This window comes from Neomonachus schauinslandi, chromosome 15 (assembly GCF_002201575.2).
Source record: "Neomonachus schauinslandi chromosome 15, ASM220157v2, whole genome shotgun sequence".
Taxonomy (NCBI): domain Eukaryota; kingdom Metazoa; phylum Chordata; class Mammalia; order Carnivora; family Phocidae; genus Neomonachus; species Neomonachus schauinslandi.
The window spans coordinates 6,866,897-6,891,405 of NC_058417.1; the positions used below are offsets into that span (position 1 = coordinate 6,866,897).

At 56.7% G+C, this 24,509-nt stretch overlaps 1 protein-coding gene across 3 annotated transcripts; it reads right to left on the reverse strand.

The window, feature by feature from the left end:
• Window positions 1-1,062: 1,062 nt before the first annotated feature.
• On the reverse strand, window positions 1,063-22,734 carry ELAC2 (elaC ribonuclease Z 2). 3 transcript variants are annotated; one of them, XM_044921774.1, is made up of 24 exons: window positions 22,475-22,734; window positions 21,855-21,905; window positions 21,645-21,715; window positions 20,846-20,910; window positions 18,392-18,449; window positions 17,625-17,693; window positions 16,437-16,544; window positions 14,614-14,672; window positions 12,534-12,592; window positions 12,360-12,432; window positions 11,700-11,812; window positions 10,275-10,370; window positions 9,290-9,428; window positions 9,127-9,209; window positions 7,510-7,628; window positions 6,356-6,452; window positions 5,096-5,234; window positions 4,622-4,660; window positions 4,393-4,502; window positions 3,795-3,894; window positions 3,591-3,711; window positions 3,412-3,490; window positions 2,762-2,906; window positions 1,063-2,232 (listed from the first exon to the last, which is right to left on the reverse strand). In XM_044921774.1, the coding sequence occupies exons 1-24, from the start codon at window positions 22,705-22,707 to the stop codon at window positions 1,996-1,998; spliced, it is 2,463 nt and encodes an 820-aa protein (XP_044777709.1). In that variant the 5' UTR covers window positions 22,708-22,734; the 3' UTR covers window positions 1,063-1,995. The 3 variants fall into 3 exon arrangements, with proteins under 3 accessions (XP_044777709.1, XP_021550521.1, XP_044777710.1); XM_021694846.1 differs by having other exon boundaries at window positions 9,127-9,212; XM_044921775.1 differs by lacking the exon at window positions 16,437-16,544 and having other exon boundaries at window positions 9,127-9,212.
• Window positions 22,735-24,509: the final 1,775 nt, after the last annotated feature.

Consider the following 24,509-nt stretch of genomic DNA (forward strand, 5'->3'; position numbering starts at 1 on the left):
CTTTCAGCCTCCATGCCAAGGGGCACCCCCTCCGCCTGAGGGCTTCCGTGTCAGAAAGGTCCTTTGCGGGTGCAGGCTGGGGGAGGTGCGCAGGAGGGTCGGGGTGCCTGGTTCCACTCGTGGCTACCGGGGGGCGGGGGGGAACACAACCTCTCCCCTACAGCGCACCGAGTTCTGGATTCTAGAAGTCCCGGCACTGACCTTTGCCTGCTGCACAAGCTGGGGAGGGGGCCAGCCGGTGTAAAAATCTTTCAGGCTGCCCTTACCGCGTGGGCTCTAAAGTCATTGGCTTCAAACCCAATTTGTTTCACTTCCTAACGGTTTTACTTTTCCCGACCATGTGACTGAGAGCTTCGGTCCCTACCTTCTTGTTTTGTACTTCTGAATTTGAAAAGGTGATCCTGAGGGTGTCTGGACGGCCCACCAAGGCCTCTGCTCGGTGGGGGCCGGGAGCCTGCCTCTCCTCCCGGGTGGCCACGGGGACTAGCAATAAATCTGTTACCCAGAGCATGCGTAGGGCGGGAAGGTGGCCCGCGGGGACCCGAGGCCACCGGGCCTGCAGGGTGGCGGGCTTCGCTCAGCCGCGGCTCACCCCCCACCCCTTTCCTCCTCGGGGGGGGGGGGGGGTCCCATCCGTTCTCTGGGAGCCCAGTCACACTTCAGGATTGAAGGAGCAAGACAGATTCGGGTCATGCATGCCAAGTCACTCTTTCCGATTTTATCCTTTTAAAATAGATCCGATATACCTATACAGGATATAATATTTGTATATATGAAATCTATATTTGTTTAATTTGAGCCATTCAAACTAAACCAATGTATAGGTGTACAATGAGAAATTTAAAGGCCTAATTAATTATTTTTCCCGACAACAGTGTAAGATAACTCTGCCCCGATGGTGGGATTCACCAACTTTTTGGATGTTAACAGCTTTGCTCACTTCCTGGCAAGGACGGGTCCGTACCCAACTTGTAATGGAGCCCAGGGGTCGAAAGTTACCTTTAAATACATGTACAAATAGTTGTTGAAAGTAATGTTATTAAAATAGATTTATTATCCCTGAGCGTGGCCTATCTTCTTGTGTTGGGGACACGCCTCCGTGCAGGGGACCCTCAGGAGGACATCGGAGGTCACGGCTGGGCCAGGCTAAAATGCTCGGTCGGCGTCTTCCAGATCGCCTGTGCTTTTAAAGCTCTGTGTTCTCACAAATAAATACCAAATTAATTAGTGGGAAGTTCCCATTTCCAAGCACTGACCTCAGTGTTTGTTGTTAAATCCCAAAAGGAGGGCAGGAGAGCCGGCTCGACGTCCGATCTCTCCACACTCTGAGGGCAGGGAGGGCGTCTCGTTCTCGCCGTGGGGCAAGCACATCCGTAGTCTCCCATTTCCCCTGCCATAGCGCGAAGACTTGCGTTTTCCTGAGCCGCTGCCCGGATCCTGCTGGCGTGGCTTGACTCGGTCAAAAACTAGGCTACAGCGGGGTGGCAGCTCCCTGGGCCCCGGCCGCGATCAGAGCTGGCTTGCAGGTCACACCGGGTACCGGGTGGCGCAACTCTGCAGGGCAGGGAGACCCCTGCTCCGAGGTGGCACCGGAATGAAGCAGGGCACTCAGGTTCCAAGCGGCCTCTTTGCTTTGCAAAGGCTATTCCTGGACTCCTGCCCACCACCCAGCGCTCGGGGATGTGGCTGGCCTCGGGAGTGGGCAGGCCGGTTTTCCATGTGACTTCTTTAAAAATCGGTCTGTACCGAATTCGAATTGTCCCTGGTCTTCCATCCAGCAGCCTCATGTCCCGAGGCACCGGCCGTAGGAGGTGTCCAGCAGGGCCGTCCCTGTGCGGGGCCCTCGCCAAGGCCCGGGTGCACCCCCCCCCACACACACACACCCTGGTGCCTCCTGGTCGAACTGAGCCCCCCGGCTCCCACCAGGTCAGGGGAGCCCACACCGTGCCATGTGGAGAACGCCAGCCTTGCAAGTCCAGGGTCCCTCCCGCGCCCTCACTGGGCCCTGACCTTCTTGCTCTGGGGGCTCTGAGGCTGCTCTGTGAGGGCCCGTTTCTGCAGGGGCGTCCCGTCCTCGGGGCCACCCGCCTGCTCCCTGGACAGCAGGGCCGTCCGCGCCAGCCGCACCTCCCGCTTCTCCCTCCGCTCCTCCATCTCCTCGATGTCGCCGGCAAACAGGGCTTTGAGCGGTGCGGTCAGCTTGGGCACCGTCGGGAGGTCCCCGAAGCCGACCTGGAAGGCGAGCCCAGAATCAGGATGTGCATCCAGGGCCCGGCAGGAGCTGGACGGAGGGGGCCCTCTGCTCGCGGGGCAGGCGCCAGCTCCCTCTTGCCCACCTCTGTGTCAGCTGACCACAGGGACGAGGCCAGGGAGGGAGGGAGGAAGCCCTCTCAAGAAAGGGGCACAGACTCCCCACTCCTGGCTTAGGGGGCCCCACTGAACGGCAGCCCAGACTCTGAAAACCAGGCTCGTCAGAGGCATACCCCGCCCCCACCCTTGTTCAGGGAGGCCGGAGGGGCTTCCCCAGCAGGAGAGGGGAGCACACCTGTCTCCCCCAGTCACGGGCCTGGGGGAACGGCGTGGGCCAGAGTCCCCCCATCACTTCCAGCAGCCCAAGACTCAAGTCTGTCCCGAAGGCCCTGGAGCAGGTGGGCCCGCCAGGGGGCATGAACAGACCCTCCTACCCTTGGCCCCAAGCACCCTGCGTAGGGAGCACTGTCTCCGCCCCACCCCACCCCCACCCGGCCCGCGGGGCACAGACCTTCATGTGGTCAAAGGCAATCCCCACTTTCTCGTTGAAGTCGGGGCTGAAGAGTGGCACCTTGGCATAGCGCTGACTGAAGTGGTTCAGCATGGTGAACCCCGCGTTCATCCGCACCCCCACGCCAATCGCCTGGGAGGTAGTGCTGCCAACAGAGGGGCCACGTAAGGCTGATGCCCAAGTGCAGGGAAGGCCCCGGCCCCCAGACTTCCCCCGTGCACCCCAGGAAGGCCACCTCTGTCGCCGACACCAACTCTGCTAAGGGCCAGATTCCTCACTCATGCCCCCAGATGGAGCCCAGGCCGAGCGCTGGCGGGCACACCACCCATCCGTGAGGGCAGCAGAGCACAGGCAGGTGGCTCCTCACTCGGGGGACACTCTTGTCCCAGCAAAGCCCAAGAGCTGCCCCGGGCCCTCCTTCCCCCGGCAGGTCCCCAATGTGGCTGACAGCTGATGTTCGTGTATCTGCAATACTCGGAGAAACCCGCCCCGGGTGGCCCCCTGCCCAGACAGCGCTGCAGAAGCAGGCAGAAACCCCCATGGCCTCGCGGGGAAGCAGGCCGGCCGGCCTCGGGTCACTGTCACTGGGGAGCACGGTGCGTCCCCGCAGGGCAGGGAGCAGGTGACCGCAGCTCAGGGCTCTCCCCTACCTGTGTGTCTTTTCCACAGCCTCCTCCTCCAGGCCGTCTTCCAACGTGGCCTCGTGTATCAGGAGGGTGGCGTCCTTCCCTAGAGAATAATGAGCACAGCCCGTGGAGCGGAGTCCCCTGCCTGACAAGCGCTGGGCCCGGGGTCCTCAGACCCTCCCCGGCCCCCTGCCTCTACTTACCCATCTGGACCAGGGCCTCGCAGGGCATGGTGTCCCCGGAATAGACCACTTTCCAGCCGGACGTGTGGACCAGCGCGCAGCCGAAAGCATGCTTGCAGTGCCGGACCAGGCAGGTCTGAAACTGAAGCAGCAGGCGGGCAGCTGTGCAGGGACCCCCTCCCCCCACCCCCCCCCCCCCCCCCGGCCTGCGGGCGCCCCCCCTACGTCTTCCAGGTCACACGCTCCCAGCAGCGAACCAATCAGCCTTTCAACCGCGGGGCTGGAGACCTCCGCTCCTTTCTGAAGGCACTTGGCGGGAATCAGGCTGTGAGGACACACAAGGGTTACGCAGCAAACACGAAAAACGTGATTCAGAGTTCAAGCGTCTGGCTAGAGAACCCCAAACTCCTTACCATAAAGAAACACAAAGCCGTCACGAAGAGAAAAGAGCAGGGCCAAAGCAAGCCCCCCAACCCAGGCTGTGGCAAGGGACCCGCAGGACAGGAGGGGCCCGCCCTGTGGCAGCCGCAGCTTGAGGGTTTCGTGGAGAATCTCGAGACTAGAACGGAACCGCCAAGAGGGCGGAGAACAGACGCAAAGGAGCGCGCAGCGGCCACTGGCCTCACTCCTTCCCGCCGCCGCGCCCCCCGGCCCCGGGAAGGCAGCGTCGGGGCGTGGCCGGGCAGGGGCGTGGTCAGCATCGGGGCGTGGCCGGGGGCTGGGGTGTAGTGGGGGGCCAGGGCGTGGTCAGCATCGGGGCGTGGCCGGGGCAAGGGCGTGGTCGGCCTGGGGGCGTGGGCGGGGTCGGGGTGCCTGTGCCCACCTCACGTGCTGCAGCAGCTGCTGGCACTGGTTGTGGTACATATGGAGCCAGGCCTTGAGCTGGGTCGGGGCGACCACCAGCAGCGGGGGACACGGCTTCCCCAGGGACGCCTGAGACAAGGACACCGGAGCCGTTGAGTCAGCGACAAGAACGGTTCCGGATGGAGCAGGACGTGCGAACGTGCAAACCACCAAACTCAAATGTCCGGAAGACCTAGGGCCACACTCACCAGAGCCCGTTCTCTCTGCAGCAGAATATTCAGCAAGCCCTGGGGGGGCCGAGGGGGTGTGGAGAAGGGGACACGCGTCAGCCACGACTAAAGTCGGCTCTCCGCCCGGCGCCCGGGTTCTGGAGTCCTCCTCCCTCCCTATCGGCCGCTGCCGTGGGCGGTGTGATCGGGGCGGGGGACCCAGCCGGCCCGGGGACAGCAGGCCTCCCGTCTCCGGCTGAGGTCCCCCTGGAGCAGGCCAGCCGGGGTGAAGGCCAAAGCCTCGCTGCAGCAGGACAGCGGGGCGCACGGAGGGACGAGGCGGCGCCCCCAGCAGAGCGACTGCACCAGCGAGAGGAAAAGTGGCGGCGGGGGCCGTCTGCGAGGAAGGGCAGGAAAGGCAAGCAGGGGGGGGGGGGGGGGGCGGTGCAGGGGTCACGCTGACCCGGGCAGCCCGTGCCCTCCACTGGGGCCCCATCATCCGCCGCCGCTCACCGTGTGGTGATCCGCGTGCAGGTGGGACACGAACACGGCGGCGAGGGTGCCCAGGACCCTGTCCACCTGGTCTCCATAGTGACGGCACAGCTGCCCAAACGTGCCTTCGCCACAGTCCAGGAGCAGGGACGCGTCGGGGCTGTGGAAAAGAGCGACAGTCACTGGTGCCGGGAAAGGCTTCGAGGTCTGGAGGGTTTGCGTTTCTGGAGAAGAGGCGGAAGTGGCTGTGTGCTTCCTACATCTTCCAGAACCTCTCGTGCTCATTCCGAGAAGCTTCTCTAAACACGAAGGCCGTTTTGGACGGCCGAGCTCATTATACGAAGGGACTGATTAGCCACGGAACCCTGCAACCCCTGAACATACGCAGAGTCCCCTGAGCCACACAGTGCTGGCACCCAGTTTGGGGAATGGGAGGGCAAAACCACGTAGCCCTGAGGACACGGGAGATGCACGTGCACCTGCTGCCCTCGTCAAGCCCCCGGGGACAGGCTGGGCCTGCCGAGCCGCTTGACTGCACCCCCTCAGCGGCCAGAGAATGCGTCCCAGACGGTGCATTTCTGCTGGCGGGGTGCACTTGTAAGTGCTGTGTGCGCCCAGCGCGTCAGCCGGCGGGCCGCCCTCCACCGCCAGCATCTCAGACGGCAAAGCCAAATTTCAGAGCCAGCCCGCTACTGCGCAGTCTGACTTCCTGCAGACGTGAACACTGCTCGGGGCCCGGACTGACCTCTCTGCGGGCCAGGACACCAGGCAAACCCAAGCGAAGCCCCCAAAACCCACCCAGTCCGGGCGCTGACGCCGAGACAGCGCACACACCCAGCAGCTGTCCCCCGCAGTCACCAGTCAGGACACGGCCCAACCAGTGGTGCAGACTCCAGCTCACGCTCCGGATCCACCCCTGCCCAGCTGTGGCAACTGGGAACCTCTTGGAAGGTTAGTTTACCGATCAAGGAAATGGGCAATCACTGCTTCATAGGATTACTGTGAAAATTCAGCGAGATCATTTCTCAGCAAGGTGCACGGCCTCCAGCAGAGCCGGCTGTTTTGTCCACAGAACGGGGGATGAAGTCTGGTGACCCCAGAACCTATTAAAGGCATTAACGCCCACTACTCCCCTTCCGGACACTCCGGCCAAGGTGACAAGCGTACACACTTTGATAGGGCTGCATCTTCAAAGTAGCCTGGGCTGGAGGGGGTGGGGGGAGAGGGGGGCAGGACGTACGTGCCCCCGTGGATGGAGGTCTCCCAGGAGAAGAGCAGTACCTTATGTTGACAAGCGTGGCACTGACATTTCGAATCTTCATGGGGATGGCAGAGCCCGTTCCGAGGAAAACGATTTCTGGGTACTGGCTTCTTTTCTCTGTGAAAAACACACGCAAAAGGGTCCATTTGTTTGGGTCAGAAGTGAGCCAGCATTCAGCCCAGAGAGGGGTAGGTGCAGCCTCCCAGGAGGGGCTGGTCACCCCACCTGGCAGGGGTCCTTCTGTGGCGGGGCCCCTGGCTGTCTGTGGATAAGTGGCTGTCTGGAAGGCAGAGCGGATAAACCCGGAGCCTTTCCTTCCAGAGACCTGCTCTAAGTCTTTCGCATCACAAAGGGCACTTTTTCAGGCTGTGATTCATTTACCGCAAGGGGCTCTCATCCCCCTTGCTGGCATCCGCCTGGCGTCCAGTCCTTACCACCAGACCTGTTCTTCTTGCGGGTGCCATAACCACACTGCTGGGGGAGGGAGGGACCCCTGGCTTTACAGGGGTGCAAACAGGCTCAGAGGGTCAGCCCTCCAGATGGGAAGAGGCAGAGCCAGGACCGGAGTCCAGGGAGACCTGGTATGTCCCTTCCATGAGAGCCGAGGCTCTACACCAGCCCAGGCTGACTTCCCTGGAGAACCTACCGTCGGGGGGGGTAAGGACCACCTGGCTGCATTAACGCCCCCCGCTTTCTAGTCCGGTGTTCTCTGCTTCTAGCATTAGTTGAAAAGCAGGCTAGAAAACCCAGCTACTGGAGCAGAGGTCCCCAAGCTCCTCGTAACGACTTTTCCTGATGGGGCAGTGAAAGCCCAGCAAGGTGAGTGACGTGGCCAGATCTGCCGTGGCTCCCTATTAGCCAAGCCAGGACCAGATCCCGAGTCGGCAGAGGCCCAGTACAAAGTTCTTTCCAGGGTCTTGCAGGAGCTCCCAGAACCGTGGCAGATGGTGCGTGCCCGCTACACAAGGGCTGGGCACCATCACCCAACGTTCCCATTGAGCTGGTCTTCGGTGGGGAGGGCAGGCGGGCAGGCATGGGCACGGGTGTTTTTGGAGAATAAAGCAGCACGGGGTTATGGAACTAGACCTGGCTGTCATTCTCCTTAGCGCTCTGAAAACACCCGCAGGAGGGCAGCAACCAGGAGGGGAAGGCGGCTCCGGGGTCTTCCACTCACCTGCTGGGGCTGGGCCGTCCTGCATGGCCTCCCGGTATTCCTGCACGCTTTCCTGGAAATTGGGGAGCTCCAGGGCCTCAGCTATGAATTCATTGGGATTGCAGACAATAACAGCATCCCTGCAGGGAGGACAGCATCTCAGTGACCAAAGCGGGCACGTGGCCTCAAGCAGATGCCCATCTGCAGAAAGTTCTCCAAATCAAGACCGAAGACGAAGCAACCCGGGGCAGTTCTGTTCTCCTGCCATGTGGAACCCTTCTCAGTGAAGCGGGGGCCTCGGAGCACGTTCTGAACAGCTTCGGCCCCTCAGCACATCTCAGCTCAGAGTCTGACGACCCTGGCAATACTGACATCCGGCAGGGTCCTGACCTCTGCCCGCCGGATGCCACCAGCACCCCCACGAACGTGGGCACAGCTCATCCCCCAAGAACGCTGTGGAAACGCAGGCCCTGACTTGGCGCCTCGGGGCTGGAACCCGAGGCTGTGTTTCTAGCAAGGCCCCGACGCTACGACGTGGCTGGTCCCAGGCACACTGAGAGGCCAGCCTCGGATCGGCGGCTCTTCACCCGGACTGGGAGCTCTGCTAACCCGGGAGCTCACGCAGCGAGGCCAGGCCCAGCTCCCCAGGTTCTAACGCAGGAGGCCTGGGGTGTGCACTCTGCCCAGGTAAAGGCGAATCTGGGTATCGGCCAGGCTCCGAAATCCCAAGGCCGCATCTGTGGGCCCCAGTCACGCGATCGCGTGGTCTCTCAGAAAACCCAACTACTCAACACCAGAGCCTCCTCATCCAGTTACAACTAACACGGACACAACGCAGCACACGGGAAGCTTCGACCTGTTCGAGATGCAGATTGGACATACGAGCCACATGGAGGGATTACTGGTGGGACCGTCCATGGGCAGAGCCTTTCTGGACGTCACGTTCACCGAGGGCCTCAGAACGGGTCACACCCCAACCCAGCCATCCCACATCTAAGAATCGCCCTAAGGGAACAAGAGTTCCACTCAAGACACTTACACACGAAACATTTAACGCTTTACATTAAACAACAACAACCTAGAAACATCTGAAATGAGCAAAACGTCCCTATGTGGAGAACCCATAAAAGTCTCGTTCCTGAAGGCTGCATAATGACTCGGGAAAAGACGGACCTGTCAGGCCACAGACCCACATACACACTTTCCAGAAGACTGCATTCCCCATGTGCTCCAATTTAAAAGACAAAACGTTAACGATTCTCTCTTATTTCGGAGGATGGGACCCAGGGTGCCTAATCTCCATCAAACACTCACGTTCTTTGTTGTAAAACAAGAGAAGCGATATCACCATTATCATGAGGGAAAACGCCTTTAGGAAAGAATAACCACTGGCCTCTTCTTCCCACCTCAGCCCGGACCAGAGCAGCCGGTTCCGGGGATGGATCTTGCTGGGGAACTCAGCCGCAGTGGCTCATTTACAGGTGCTCCAGGCCCCAGCGGCGGCAGGGACGGAGTTCAACACCCCGGACACACACCGCATGGCCCGCTCAGGCTGAAATATCTACCGCCTGGCCCTTCGCAAGAAGAGCTTGGCAACCCCCGATCTAGACCCTTCGGTCAGCTCAGAGTCCCACAGACCTCTGCCACTCCCTCCGAGGACGGAGCTGATACTTGAGGAGACATTCGCCCCGGACTGTGGGCACAGGGAAGGTGGCGTGTTCCTCCTGGAAGACACAAATCCCACTCGGTGGAGAGAAGGAACAGGCGAGGGGGCGGACCAGGGGGCCGCGGGGGACACTACCTGGCCATGGGGGGTGGCGAGCGGGGGGAAGATGGTGGGGTGGATGAGGCTGAGCTGCGTCTGGATCTTGTGGCTGCGGAGATTGTGGACCGACGAGCAGCTCTCGTTCAGGACCAGGTGCTGGGTGGCAGGCCCAAACCTAAGGCAAAGCGACGGGGCGTTCACAGCACCCTTTAGGAGGACTCCCACGAAAGGGGTAGCGGCGACACCAGGGGCAAAGAAGGTAGCGGGAAGGGTTCAGAGAGACTAAGTGGCGGGTCCAGAAAGACCGGCCGACACGGTCCCGCTCCTCCGCCTCCAAGCCCAGTGCCCTCTCCAGACCGAAGTGCCTCGGGCTGTGCTGGAAGGAGCACGCGAAGAACCCAGAAGGCTGAGATGTCCGGACCTGCAGCCAGGGACTGGGAACAAAGTGGAGTAGAGGGCGGAAGAAGGGGCAGCACCATACAGGGATGGACAGGACGCGGGCCCTCCAGGGAGGGCGGGCCATGCGCAGGAGCCTGCGGGGGTCGTGAGGAAGGAGCAGACGGGGCGCCTGGGACGCGCTGGCGGGGAGGCTGGAACAGCACCCAGGCACCGGGGGCCCCGAGTTCAGCTCCAACACTCCCTCCACCCGGCTGCTGAGCTTGGCCAGTGGGGCCCCGAGGAGAAGGCCAGGTGACCCCTTCTCCAGTTACTAGACGCTAGTAGACCTCGCAGGGTGGATGGCAAGAGGGAAGGGAACGGAATGAGCTGCAGACCCGTCCACACCCCGCCTGTCAGTCCCTAAACTGAGGCTCACGGAGAGCGGGTGGCAGGTCCTCCTTCGGACAGAGTGGGGAGGGTGGCAGGTGGATCCAGCTGGGCCCGACACAAGCTTTCTGCACCAGCGGTACTGCTGTCTGCTCCCCAAACTCACCCCGAACTCCGGGAGGGCAGGGAGCCCCGGCAGGAAGGGGAGGGAGCACCTCCCGGCGCGAGGGGGAGGACGGATGGAAATGCGTCCTACCTCTCCATCCACTGCTGGTATCTGGGGTCCGCAAGCACACACTCTGGGGCCATGTGAACCACGAGCGCCACGGGGGCATCGGCATTTCCTTGGTACCTGGGCGGAAGGGAGGAGGAGGGGAGTCGGGCTTTGTACGGCGAGGCAGACTCACAACCTCCACAAACGGTGACCGTGCGGCCAGGGAAGGGCACCACGCCGCTTGCTCTTGGGGACTGCGGGGACCCACGGCCTCCGCGCCCAGGCCAGGCTGTGCCCGGGCTGCTCCTAGAGGTACTTGAGCCCAGCAGGGCACCAACCCGGGATTCCTCTAGTCCGCAGGCTCTGGGGCTGGCCCGTGGGTCTTCCCACTGAGAACCCGAGCCTCCTCCTGCCCCCCTCCGGGCACAGGGCTCTGACCTGCGGAGCAGGACCCAAGCTCTCCCAGCCTCTTCTTGCTCCCGCTCTCCTTTATCTTTCACAGGACCTTCCCCCATGAATCTCGGGCACCCGCAGTCCCACCTTGCCGTCTGCCTTCCAGCAGACCCAAGCTACGGGCGTGGAGAATTAAAATTGTCTGTAATTCCGTCTAGAGTTGTCACTTACTAACACACTGAGGTGCTTCCTTCCGGTTCCTCCCCCCAGAAAATACATGCAGTACTTTCTCCCTATCCCTCCCTTCACACAACGGTGACCTGATGACAACACAAAGCCTACGCCGCCACGGAACCTGGATTCACCCAGTGAGAATCAAGTGCATCTCAGGGAGAGCTGCCAACACCAACTTAAAAGCGTTATAGCTGCCCAAAAAAGATCTGTTGTGATAAGCGGAATAAAACACTACGTGCAAAACATAAATACAAATGAGGAACAGGAGAAATATGCGTAGAGTAAACCATTAGGAATGGGAGAGAAATGAAAACGGCAACGTGGGGGTCAAAGCTCCCCGGGACTGAAGCTGAGCTGCCCATGGGTCCACTTTCTTGGGCGACGAGAGAGAATGGCACCTGGGCCACCAGAAGAGCAGACCAAAGGTGTGTCCAGACTGAGAGTCTGTCCCGTAACACGGGCCCTCGACCAAGACGGTCTCACAGCCTTCAGACCCGCCTACTCAGATTCAATACCAGCAAGCGAAGAAAACTTACTTAGGTAAAAATAACCCAAAAATGATAGGGGTATTAATTAGAACTGAAGAAAGTTCTAGAATTTGTCCTAGACTTAGCACTCTAACAGGCCACTGGTATTCTAGTCGGCAAGTGGTCTCTGGCTTTCGCTCTTTTCTAATTTCACTTCCAAGGCTGTGCGCACAAAGCCCACCGGCAGGAGTCTGGAACTCAGCGTGGCCTTCCGCAGCCACGGCTCGGTGCCAGGAGCAGCCACGGGTCAGGCAGACACCCTGACCCCGGTCGATGCCGGCTGGGCTCCCCCCACCCCCAGAGCCCTCATCACCTCTTGAAGGTGGCGTTCTCACAGATGGGTTGAATGAATCCTTCGTCCGGACATTCTACCACAACAAAGGCAAGACCAGGATCCGGAGGCGTACAGATCTCTTCAGGCAAAATCTGCAAAATCACTGGGGTCACGGTTCTCTCCCAGGGCAGAGTCACAGCTTGGCAAACACACTGACTGGCCTTCAAGTCAACGGGCCACCTTACACATAATCCCTCCTGAACAAGCACAAAGCCAACAGGAGGATCACCACCCATGCCCTTGCCGTGTGCTCTGCTTATGTATGCCCAGGAGGCTGGCTTGCAGAGGGCGTCTCAAACCCAGGGTGGCCACGAAACCAGGCGGGGCATTCACGGTGCCCTCAGGTCTGCGGCCACTGGTCCTGACAACCTTAGATGCCAGAGGAAACATCCTGGCTAAGAACACAGTGGCATTCCCTGGGGCCAGGGGCCTAAAATCCATCCCTCAGATGCTAAGTAGGTGCTCCCAAAGGCAGGCAGCGTGGACAAGCGGGACAAGTCCAGATAAGAGACCCTGCTGTATCGCTCAGCCCAGTGAAGGAAGTCTGAGCTGTTCTACTTCCCTCAAAGGGGAGGTCTGGACCTGTGTTCCAGGCCCCAGCCATCACTGCCAAAACATCGCAAAAACGGGGCGTCTCACCTCTCTGCCCTCGTAAGTGATGCTCTTCCCGTCCTTGACGGCAGCAATGATGGGAGCGATGGCAGCTGTCCCGCTGGAAGAAGGGGCCAGCCGTCCATGAGACGGGGTGCGGCAGGGACACAGGCGCCCCCACCGCCCCCCCCGCCCAACGGCGCGCCCCCCGCCGGCACTCACACTGGCAGGCCCAGCTCCTTGGCTTTGAGCACCAGGAAGTTGCCCTTCTTCACGTGAAGCTGTGACAAAAAGAACGTAAACGCCACCTCAGCGAGGGAGGAAGGAGGCAGCCGGGCTTTTCCCAGCCTCCGTCCAAGCACGCCGTTCTGGTTTTACTCCCTCGTGTCACCTTCTCCCCGATCCTCAAAATGCAGCCCGGGCACTGCTCTGAGGTGAAGTACTCTATGTTCCATGCTATCTCGCGAAGAAGTTCTCTATCCTGAAATACTCCAGGACTGGAAGCTGAACGATGTAAAGCACGGGGCCTTACTTCCCCACGTTAACTTCTTATGAATGTAATAAAATGTGATCCATTTCCAAATCAAACAAAAAGGCTCCTTCGTGTGTCCTTGAGGACGAACACCCCTGTCCCACCGTCTTGCACTCGGCATGTAGGAGCTAATAGGACGTGACCCAACCATGCCGATCCCTGTCCGACATAATATTGCAATGACAGGGACAGGGCAATCAAAGCGTGGAGGGTCTTTCCCTGGTGGTTTTCACAGACCTGCAACACGGTGTTGCTTTTACCCTGGAGGAAAGCTATAATAAACAATCCCCGATATGCTATTATGTTACAAGGGTGGACGACAATCCTGCCACAAAACCTCATAATCATCAATCATTCTGTCCCTGAAAACGTGTATTTATGTCATATGTAATAATAAAAATTAGAAAGCACATAAAATGTTAATAAATTTTTGAGTACTGAATTACATTCAATTTTCATTTTTCTTCCTTAGATCTTTAAAAGGAAATTACTCTTAGGGCAAAGTCTCTGATTTGGATCCTCAAGCCTTACTAGGATTCTAGAATTTTCTGGCTTGGCAAATGCTATCCTAGAGGAGGGATTACAGTTTAAGTGTGTGCGTATAATGCAAAGGTGATGAGCTCCAATGACATATTTAGATGATGACGTTAGCAGGGCCTGTTGTGACCCAACCTTCCCTCCACAGACCCAAATGGGTTTCAGGATGGCAACCAAGTGCTCTAACGTTTCACAGGGACTTGCAGACCTAAGGCAGGCAAAACCCCTCCCTCTACGATGAGCTGGGCTCAACCCACGAGAAACTGTTCCCACCGAGGGTGCGGGGCATGTGGAACACAGAGGCGAAGCAGAATGCAGTCCCCCGAGGCCCGGGACAGCCAGGGTCTACAGGGGTGCGTGGCCCGGCACACAGGGCACAAGCCGGGACAGCCAGGGTCTACAGGGGTGCGTGGCCCGGCACACAGGGCACAAGCCGGGACAGCCAGGGTCTACAGGGGTGCGTGGCCCGGCACACAGGGCACAAGCCATCCCACCCCAAGGCCTCTACCGAGGAAGGCGGGAAGGACCTAATACAATTACAGATGACCAGAGAAACCTACCTGGAAAATTATTTTGCTGCCTAAAAATTCAGAAACACACAAGGAACAAGCCTATCAACAACCATCCTTCACTTTCATAAAAACTACTACTGAGATACAATGACAGATGGGATACCGATAATGATCTCGCAGCTAATAACGATTACTGCTGACCTTCCGGAAGGGTTATCCCTGGTGGGTGTGATCATTTGGATAAGAAGTGCAAATATATTTTAAAGTCAACACTACTCCTCAGAAAATAACCACTGCCCACAAAAGGACAACGTAGGGCCTTACCGCAGATGAAAGTGTTTGCTGCAGAGAATCAGATTTTAGCGCACAGCCCTATTAAAACGAGGCCATTCGTCCAATTTTTAAAACACCCTATGGTAATAGAATTTTCACAGAATTGGACCGACTTCAGATTTGCGGACACAGGCCTCTGGGAATGCTAGTGGTTGCAGCTACGGTAAAATGACACAAAGTAAAACAGAGTTGGAGAAGTCTGAACAAAGGCTCAGTTCACCTGAAGGCAAACAAGGCTACCTTTATTTCTCAAGGGCAAGGCGGCCAATCATAGGCAAACATAAACCAGGGGACTTAGGAGCCGCTAGCTTTGAGTCACTGGACGAAAGCTAACCGAGGGTCACCATCACACACTCACCAAAAGCCCACTGGAGAGGCGCTTGCTTACCTTACAGACAAAAGCTACAACCAAGGAGGGGTCCCTGCCGCTCTTTTTCTGGCCAATACCTGAGAAAAAAACACATCTGATTGTAACAAGGCAAACGGGAAGGTTTATGGGCTTCACAGACTGATGATCGTCTGAAGTTTAGTTCGGCTTCGGGCCAAATTAAATGGACATGACAGTTTGATAGAAAAGCCAAAGGAAACACTGGTGTTCTTTCCCCCGCAGACCTGTTCTTTTTCTTACTCACACCCGAGGTGGGAGTGAACAGAAAACACAAATCGCCAGGGGGAAAAACTTTAGAACTAGCTAGTGAAACGTTTAAAAAAAATGACCCATTTTAGGGCGCCTGGGTGGCTCAGTTGGTTAAGCGACTGCCTTCGGCTCAGGTCATGATCCTGGAGTCCCTGGATCGAGTCCCACATCGGGCTCCCTGCTCGGCAGGGAGCCTGCTTCTCCCTCTGACCTTCCCCCCTCTCATGTGCTCTCTGTCTCTCTCATTCTCTCTGTCTCAGATAAATAAATAAAATCTTAAAAAAAAAAAAATGACCCATTTTATCCAGATGGGGAGGAGAGAGAAAAAATAAGTTGTAACGTGCTTTCTAAACAAGCGTATGCGAAACACCACAAAAGCCAACAGGCCTGCAGAGAAAATGCGGGTGTGGGTCTTCAGCTGGCCTTCCCAGGGAGGACGGCTCCCGAGGTCAGCCCCTTCTCAGTGGGTCTTCAGCCGGCCATCCCAGGGAGGATGGCTCCTGGGGTCAGCCCCTTCTCGGTGGGTCTTCAGCCGGCCTTCCCAAGGAGGACGGCTCCCGGGATCAGTCCCTTCTCGGTGGGTCTTCAGCCGGCCATCCCAGGGAGGACGGCTCCCGGGGTCAGCCCCTTCTTGGTCATCAGACAGAAAACGATCCGGGCAGAAGGAGGAACGTTAGCAGCCCTTCCCAACACTGGACCACAGCCCCCGAAGGGGTCCTAGTCCTCCGACACATCTAAGCTTGGGATTTTTAACTCCACTTCTCAGCAGGCTGTCCTTCTGGAAGAGAAGGGGGCCAATCCCCTCACTGACCCGACTGGTCGGCTCAGTTTTCTGCATTCGTGAAAAATTCCTTTGCATTAATGAAAAACGCGAAAGCCTCTGTAGGAACCGATCTGCCAGACCCTGCCCTCCTCCGGGGACACTGAACATGGTCTGGGACCCAGCCAGGGCTGGGGGTCAGCCCCAGAGCTCTGTACTGCTGCCTTCACGGCAACCTGCCCCCCCACACTCGCCAAGTCCCACAGCACACCGAGGAGGACGGACCTGTCTGACACACGGGCTAACAGTGCCACTTTGGCACGTGAAGGGACAGGAGACTAAGAAAACCATTCTCTGGGGCGCCTGGGGGGGCTCAGTCAGTTAAGCGACTGCCTTCGGCTCAGGTCATGATCCTGGAGTCCCGGGATCGAGCCCCACATCGGGCTCCCTGCTCAGTGAGGAGCCTGCTTCTCCCTTTCACCCTCCCTCTTCTCATGCGCTCTCTCTCTCATTCTCTCTCATAAATAAATAAAATCTTTTAAAAAAGAAAACCATTCTCGGGGCGACTGGGTGGCTCAGTTGGTTAAGCGACTGCCTTCGGCTCAGGTCGTGATCCTGGAGTCCCGGGATCGAGTCCCACATCGGGCTCCCTGCTCGGCGGGGGTCTGCTTCTCCCTCTGACCCTCTTCCCTCTCGTGCTCTCTGTCTCTCATTCTCTCTCTCTCAAATAAATAAATAAAATCTTTAAAAAAAAAAAGAAAGAAAAGAAAACCATTCTCTTGACAGGTGCATTGTTCTGTGTAAATAGCGTTACCATCTGGAAGGTGCTGCTCCTTTTCAGCAGACCCGGAATCCGAAGACCGCTCTGGACTGAGTCGTTCTGGACTCTGAGATGACCGGCGTTCTCCACACTTGTGCTCACCTGGTTGGTAGGGAAGACAATCAAACCCCATGCCACGGAGGTGAGCGCCCGGCCAGAGCCCCACTGTTCCCACCAGTCAGCAGCAGAGCGCCCACTGAGGCAGCCTGCCTTCTCCTACGACAGCCGCAGGCCGGCTGACACACCAGCACTGTCCCAGAAGACAGACCTAGGCCGAGGGTCCCCCAGCCAGCACGGGCCACAGCCTCATGGAGAAGCCACCTGTCACGTGCTAGGAAGGGAGGAACAGCGAGGGACGCAAATCAGGCCCAGGGGTCGGCAGGGGTCAGGAAGAGAAGACATCGGACCAGGAGCGAGCCAGGCAGGGAGAGTTCTGATGTGACCGGCTGTCTCACTGACCCCCGAGCACGTCTGCCTCTGCTCAAGCGAAACCCCCCACCCCCACCCCCTGCCGGCACCCTGCAAGCTTCGTCTCCTGGCCAGGGCCGGACTTCTCTGCCCCTCGCTGGGCGCTCTGATCTGTGTCCCCTCAGCACTTGGCAGGCATCAGAGGAGTGTCAAGGAAATGTCCCCAGCGTCCTGTGTTCTCCTCGCAACCGGTAAAACCTGGCGTGGAGTGTGACTGGCCTGACCCGCCGACTGTGTGTCCCTAAGTCAAAACCACACCATCTGGCCCTGGGGCCTATGAAGGTTCATGAGACCTTCTGACCTGCTCACAACACTTCCAACAGCATTAGTATTTATGGAAAAGGGTTACCAGTGCAAACCTCTCCAGCAACCTCTCTCCAAAGGGGTACTTACACCTGCGGCAAATAAACCCGAAGCAGTAAATGTGTACATCTGAGAGCCGTCTATTTTCTGACACTACTTGATTACATAACATCCCAAAGTATAACCATGATCGTTACCTAGGGGCTAAACGTGTCTGTCTGTAAAATTATAAGCTCCCTAAGGGCAGGAACCATGTCTTAATTTCTCAGCTAAATTTCCTAATCATATTCAGAAACACAAAACTGGGTACACAGCGCCAATATTCCAGCAGTTTCTATCTTTACCCCACATTTTCCTTGCCTGGGACCTGCAGCCCTCCCTCCTGCTAGGAAATGGGACTTGCGCACTCACTGTATATGGGGATCTGGAAGACAGTCATGGTCTCATCCTTGTACTCTGGTGCCGAGTGGGGCCGGACAGCTGCACGAGAAAGACCAAGGACAGTGATCGTACTGGACAAACACACTGGGGAAAAATGAGCTTTCCCGATCACCAACCACAGCAACTGATTTACCCTGGAAGATGGCTGGGAATCTACACTAAACCCAGAATCTCTGAATAAATAACAATTTTTAGGAAAGAAGCACCCACGTATTTTCATCGGCTGTTAAGATTTACTACGCTAAAAAAAAACATAATATGATAACTACCTGTTAAAAAATTAATTAAAAAACCAATTCTCAAATTTAAGAGGCATAAGTTAACACACGGCATTGGGAGGCCAGGGAGTCGACCATCTCAACTGTAAGAACTGGAATTCAATTTGAAGTAAAATATTAGTGTTTCTATTGAAGAGGTGCATTGACAAGCCGGGGAGGCACACGGCCTTCAGGACAGGGCCCTGCTGGCCTCCTTGGTTAGGCCTCTCCCCAGGAAGAGGCCACGTGCCTCCCAGCTCCGCCGGAGCAATTCGACTGAGAACCACCTCTAAACTATATCTGGGGGCACAACGTGGGGGCACAGGAATTGCAACAGGCACTATTTTCAAAATTCATCTCACTGATGAAGCATTTTATGTTAAGGCTTAATTTAGTCCAAGTTTTATGGATTCTAGTTTGGGAGACTGGGGCATATATAAGAAAGAAATGGCAGATGGTGAGTCAGACTCAGGAACATACCCAGGTCTATTCCTTTCAGTGGACCAGAAAATATCTTGATAGCTTCTAGGTATTTTTCCTACAAAAGACAAAGAAAGCAGCAGTTATGGTTGTACAAAGGCAGAATGCTCCGGCAGCACGCAAGAATTATCAAAGGGCATCAACATAGGGGCGCCTCAGTGGCTCGGTCAGTTGAGTGTCCGACTTGATTTCAGCTCCGGTCGTGATCTCAGGGTCGTGAGATCAAGCCCTGCGTGGGGCTCTGTGCTCAGTGGGGAATCTGCTTGAGATTCTATCTCTCTCTCTCTTGTTCTCTCCCCCCGCACTCACCTGCACACGTACTCTCTAAAATAAATAAGTAAAATCTTTAAAAAGTATCCATCAAGGAAAAAAAAAATCAGTATTTTATTGTACTCTCTTTTTTAAAAAGTTAGTAGATGGGGAGCTTGGGTGGCTCAGTCAGTTAAACAGTTAAATGTCTGCCTTGGGCTCAGGTCACGATCCCAGTGTCCTGGGATCCAGTCCTGCGTCAGGCTCCCTGTAGGGAGCCTGCTTCTCCCTCTGCCTCTGCCCCTCCCCCTGCTTGTGCTCTCTCTCAAATAAATATATAAAATCTTTAAAAAAACAAAACAAAAAAACCATGGGGCGCCTAGGTGGCTCAGTCATTAAGCATCTGCCTTCGGCTCAGGTCATGATACCAGGGTCCTGGGATGGAGCCCCGCATCGGGTTCCCTGCTCGGCGGGAAGCCTGCTTCTCCCTCTCCCACTCCACCTGCTTGTGTTCCCTCTCTTCCTGTGTCTCTATCAAATAAATAAAATCTTAAAGAAAAAAAAAAAACTTTAAAAAAGTTAGTTTAGGGGCGCCTGGGTGGCTCAGTTGTTAAGCGTCTGCCTTTGGCTCCGGTCATGATCCCAGGGTCCTGGAATCGAGCCCCGCATCGGGCTCCCTGCTCAGCGGGGGGCCTGCTTCTCCCTCTCCCACTCCCCCTGCTTGTGTTCCCCCTCTCGCTGTGTCTCTCTCTGTCAAATGAATAAAATCTTTAAAAAAAAAAAAGTTAGTTTATTTTGTCCCCCCTGCCAGCTTTATTGAAATGTAATTGACACATAATATTGTATAAGTTTAACCTGCACAAGATGATGATTTGTCTATATTGCAAAATGACTACCACCATGTGGCTAACATCCATCACCTCAGTTATAAACAAATCTTTAAAAAAAAAAAAAGGAGGCATCAACATGAACTTTAGTATTTTGAACCGCCTTTACACAAATATTTACAGTGTCCGCTATATGCCAGGTACCAAGGGTTTAGCAGGGGACACGGTCCCCGCCCTCGTGAAACTTAAAATCCAGTGGCGAGAGAAGTGAAACAGATGAGCACGGTAGCTGGGTAGCAGCAGTTGTGCTAAGGATCTGCAAGAAGCTGGAGAGACACAGGGGCCAGGGGGGCACCTGTCTGGAGAGTCAGGCGGGTTCCTGAGTGGCATGTCCTTTCAGCGGAGCCCTGAAGGCTCAGAACCAAAGCCGTGGGATGGGAAGGGGCTTCAGGGAAGGGCCGAGAGTGGCCCACGGAGCTCCAGCGGGGAGACTGGAGACAGATGCCAAGTCGGACACTCAACTTCTCTGCAGTGCAGGCCCGATAATGCTGTTCACGCTGCCCTACAGAGAAGCCCCGAGGGTTCTGGGTGTGACACTCCTACACATATGCCCAGAGGTTCCTCTGGCTACTGTTGCAGGGGGTGGGGAAGGATATGCAGCTGTCACAGTAGACAGGGAAGGCTTTACGGAAGAGACAAATGGGTGGATTTGGGGCACTATTTTAGAGACAGAATGAACAGGCCTTGGTGACTGGTTACCTTTCACCTTTCTTTTTTTTTTTAATATATTATTTATTTAAGAGAGAGAGAAGCAGACTCCCTGCTGAGCAGGGAGCCCCGATGCAGGGCTCTATCCCAGGACCCTGGGATCATGCCCTGAGCCAAAGGCAGATGCTTAACCCACTGAGCCACCCAGGCGCCCACCTTTCATCTTACCAAGTGGGAAATGAATGGTCAGCCAGCAGTGTAAACAATGTGCACACAGCTTCTCAACAATGTTCAGAAGCTGTTCTGGAAGATATGAAGAGGTCTGAAATGTAATAAAAATAAATCCTAACATTCCCTGTGGGCCTCCTTGGTGCCCAACATGTAATAAGTTGGTTCGGTATTTTTTATGTGTATTTCGTGAAATCCTTAGCAACTTTATGGAATTCATAGCCATCTCACAGATGAATAGACTGAGGCTCTAAGAGGTAAAGGAACTGGTGCAAGGTTGTACAGTTAATCCGGCTTTGGACTCAGGTCTCCTTAACTGGAAAGGCTCCACCACCTGTTAACTCTGGAGGGTCAAAGACGAATTTGCAGAAACAGAAATGCTTGTCAACTGACACAAAAAAAGGAGGCGTCGGCGCTGAAAGCTGAGTCAGGAGGGACTCACCAGTTGTGGGGGTCCAGAAAGCACACACTTTGGGAGCCCAGTTTCCTTTAAGGTAAGAATCATTCCTGGAAGGAGAAAGAACATCAGCTGTCTCATCACGGTGGCTGCAGCTGCCACCAGGAGGCCCACTCCGTACTTAACCAGCTACATCTCTACTTGTCCTCATTCCTGCTTCTGCACAGTGATCACGGGCCCTGGGCAGAAGTGACTCCTGCTGCAGGTGTAGGGGACACCCGATATTCCTCAGATGCCTCCAGAATGGGCAGGGCTGAGACTGGGGCGAGGCAGTGAGGCACCCGGGAAGCAAAATCACACCAAATGATGGGACGCCCTTAAATTCTGTCGCCCACGCCCCTCACTGCCTCGCCCTGCAGGGTCTCAGCTCTGAGAACGGGAAGGGCTCAACGCTGCACTCCCTCCTATCCATGTCACAAAGCTTATGGACTTTGGCAGCGACACAATCTTGACCTTCCTCGTTGGTGGGCATGCACAATGGGGTAATCCGGAGAGCGGGTATGTGTGTGTGGCGGCGAGAGTCTCGGTGGTAAGTGCGTGTCCTGTAACCCACTATATCCTCCAGTTTACTGGCACGTATCTCCAGTCCAGCAACTCAATAGATGACAATGCTTGGAAGCAGCATTCATGTCCAAATCTGTCCTTTTGAGTCACAGCTTTCCAAGCTGTGGCTGACAGGGCAAGCGTAGAAAGAATTCCAGCTCCCCTGGACTTGGAAGATGGGGGGGCGGGGAACAAGGCTGACTAAAATCCCAGCCTCTGACCTCAGAAAGAATATACTTACCACACAACCCCCCCACATTACACCAGTGCATTCGGGTCAGGAATATGTTATCCAAACGAGCCACCTTCAACCTAAGAATGACAAAACATTTGAGCAGGACCGAACAAGTGGACCAAGGAACCCTCTCTTCTGCTTTAAAAACACTCCTGTCTCTCCCCACGGAGAAGCCCCCACGAGCATCTCCACCCCAAAAGAAAATGGTTGACTCACTTGTGCTCCTGCATGAGCCTCTGGACGCCTTCTCCACAGTTGAAGAGGTACCTACAGGACAAACATTAGGCAAGATACTCAGAAGATGGGACTCTGTAAAATCTCTGCCGCGGTTTTAGATGCTTTAGCGTACACTACAGAAAACAAGCCAAAAAACACCAAAAAACAAAACAAAACAAAAACTCATGTTGGGCTACTGGGCTGCATTTCTGGCGTGAGGATGCTGCCGGTGAGCCCTCCCTGAGAGACGCCAGCATGGGACTGGGGGCCTAACAGGCTGATGCTGGGGTAAGGTGGGTGCTTTCCCCCATCATCTCCTCACCTGACCTGACACCCCACACGCCAACCACGAGGTCCCGGTCTTGGGGCGCACGGGAGCGAGTGCGGCTCAAAGTGTGCCAAGTGGGGCCTCGGGACCCCGGGCTGGAAAGAGGACGCTCACACCCAAGCCTGGGGCTCCTCCGGGGCTCCCGGGAACTCCACGGGCGTGGGATGTAAGGCATCGGGGATCCCCCACCACCCCCCGAGGGTCCAACGTCGGCTGCAGCAGCGGAATCCCACACGAGTGACGCGTGGGGGACCCCGGCGCGCAGCACGCGGGCCGGGCGGGGCGCACTGACCGGTTGTACTCGGAAAACACGTAGAGCGCCGCGCCCACATCCCGGCCGCCGGCCGCCACCACCTGCAGGTACACGGTGTTCGGGCCCCCGGGCTCCCACGCCGCGCCGCGCTTCTCCCGCGTGCGCAGGTGCCGCAGCGGGTCCTTGGGCGGCCGCTGGCGGCGGGCGGGCCCCTGCGACATGGCGCGCCCGGCCGCGGAGCGCAACAGCAGCACCGAGCGGAGAGCCCACATGCACCAGCCTCCTTCCTAACGCGCCGGGTCACCCGGCTCCTCGTGCCCCCACGCCCCGCCCCTCCGCCTCGCGTGGCAGGCCCAGCCATTCAGCGCGCCGCGAGCCGAGCTGCCCGCCTACGCGAGGCCGCGCGTCCAATAGAGAGGAGCCTTGCCCCTCGCGACCTGTCAATTGGCGACGACCATAGAGTAGGCGCAGGCTAGAGGGCCCCGGACGACCCCGCCCCCTGCTTCCTTTCGGCTTTCCCTGGTGTCGATTCTTTCCGGAAACTCCCCTTCGCCTGGGGCGGGAGTTCCGGGAGCGCGGAGCCGGAAGAAGCCGTCCTGGCACGGGAGCCTATTTGGGGATTTTGAGGCGGGTGAAGGGCGCCCGAGCGCTGTCTCCAGCGACTGCGATCTGTCCCGCTGGGCGGGTCAGGCCTTGGAGCTCTGATTTGTTCTTACTTGTGATGGTTGTTAGGATGAAACGGGAGGAGGTGGGTTACAGAGAGCGTTAACATAGGAACGTTCACTGATTTCATTTCCGGCGTGATTCGCGGGAATGCAGGCTTCAAATGATTGTTTTTACGGTCTTTGGGACAGAAAGGCAAAAATAGGGGTTAAGAGAACAAGCTCTGGAGGGTGCCTGGGTGGCTCAGTTGGTTAAGCGACTGCCTTCGGCTCAGGTCATGATCCTGGAGTCCCTGGATCGAGTCCCGCATCGGGCTCCCTGCTCGGCGGGGAGTCTGCTTCTCCCTCTGACCCTCCCCCCTCTCATGTGCTCTCTCTCATTCTCTCTCTCTCAAATAAATAAATAAAATCTTAAAAAATAAATAAAAAAAGAGAACAAGCTCTGGAGCAAGAGAGCCTTGGTTCGTTTATTAATCGGGTGATCTTGACCTGTGAGCCTCAGTTTCCTTATCTGTAAAGTGGGCGGGAGTAACAGTAACTCTGCTTTAAGGTCTTTATGACTAAAGCACCTGGTAACATCTTGAAAGCGCTTCCAGGGGCAGTGGTAGGAATGAGGCGCTCGGTAAAGGGTGGCAAAAATGAAAGGGAAGGAACAGGCTTCAAGCCACGTAAAATGATTTGAAACGACCTGCCGTGGCTGGAGAGATGCTGACGGGGCATGGCTGGGTTGAGGTCCCAGGACAAGCCGTTTGAAGAGCATTAGAGGACTTACTGTCCCCTCGCGTAGCTGATGAGGATTTCTGCCTGAGCGAGATTTCAGTTAAAAAGCCTCTAGAGATACAAGGAGCACCCTGACTCAGGGGGTTGGGTTTACCTGGAAGCTGCACCCAAATATGACACTGGCTCGTGGAAGGCTAGCAGCGCACAACTATGAAAATGCAGCTTCTGGAGCGCCTGGGTGGCTCAGTCGTTAAGCGTCTGCCTTCGGCTCAGGTCATGATCCCAGAGTCCTGGGATCGAGTCCCACATCGGGCTCCCTGCTCAGCGGGAAGCCTGCTTCTCGCTCTCCCACTCCCCCTGCTTGTGTTCCTGGTCTCGCTATCTCTCTGTCAAATAAATAAATAAAATCTTAAAAAAAAAAAAAATGCAGCTTCTGTCCTTGGAGGAACCTTGCTGGGGGGGGGCCGGGGAATAGCCCTCGGCTACTGGCGCCTGGGGGGGGGGGGGGCTTAAGCAGAGAGAGGGCTGTGGCACTGCCATCCCCACAAGTATTCAAAACAAAAACAACAGGGTTGGCTTAGTTGGTTGAGCGTCTGTCTTTGGCTCAAATCGTGATCCTGGGGTGTCTGGGCTGGAGCCCCGCATTGGGGTTCCCTGCTCAGCCGGAAGCCTGCCTCTCCCTCTGCCTGCTA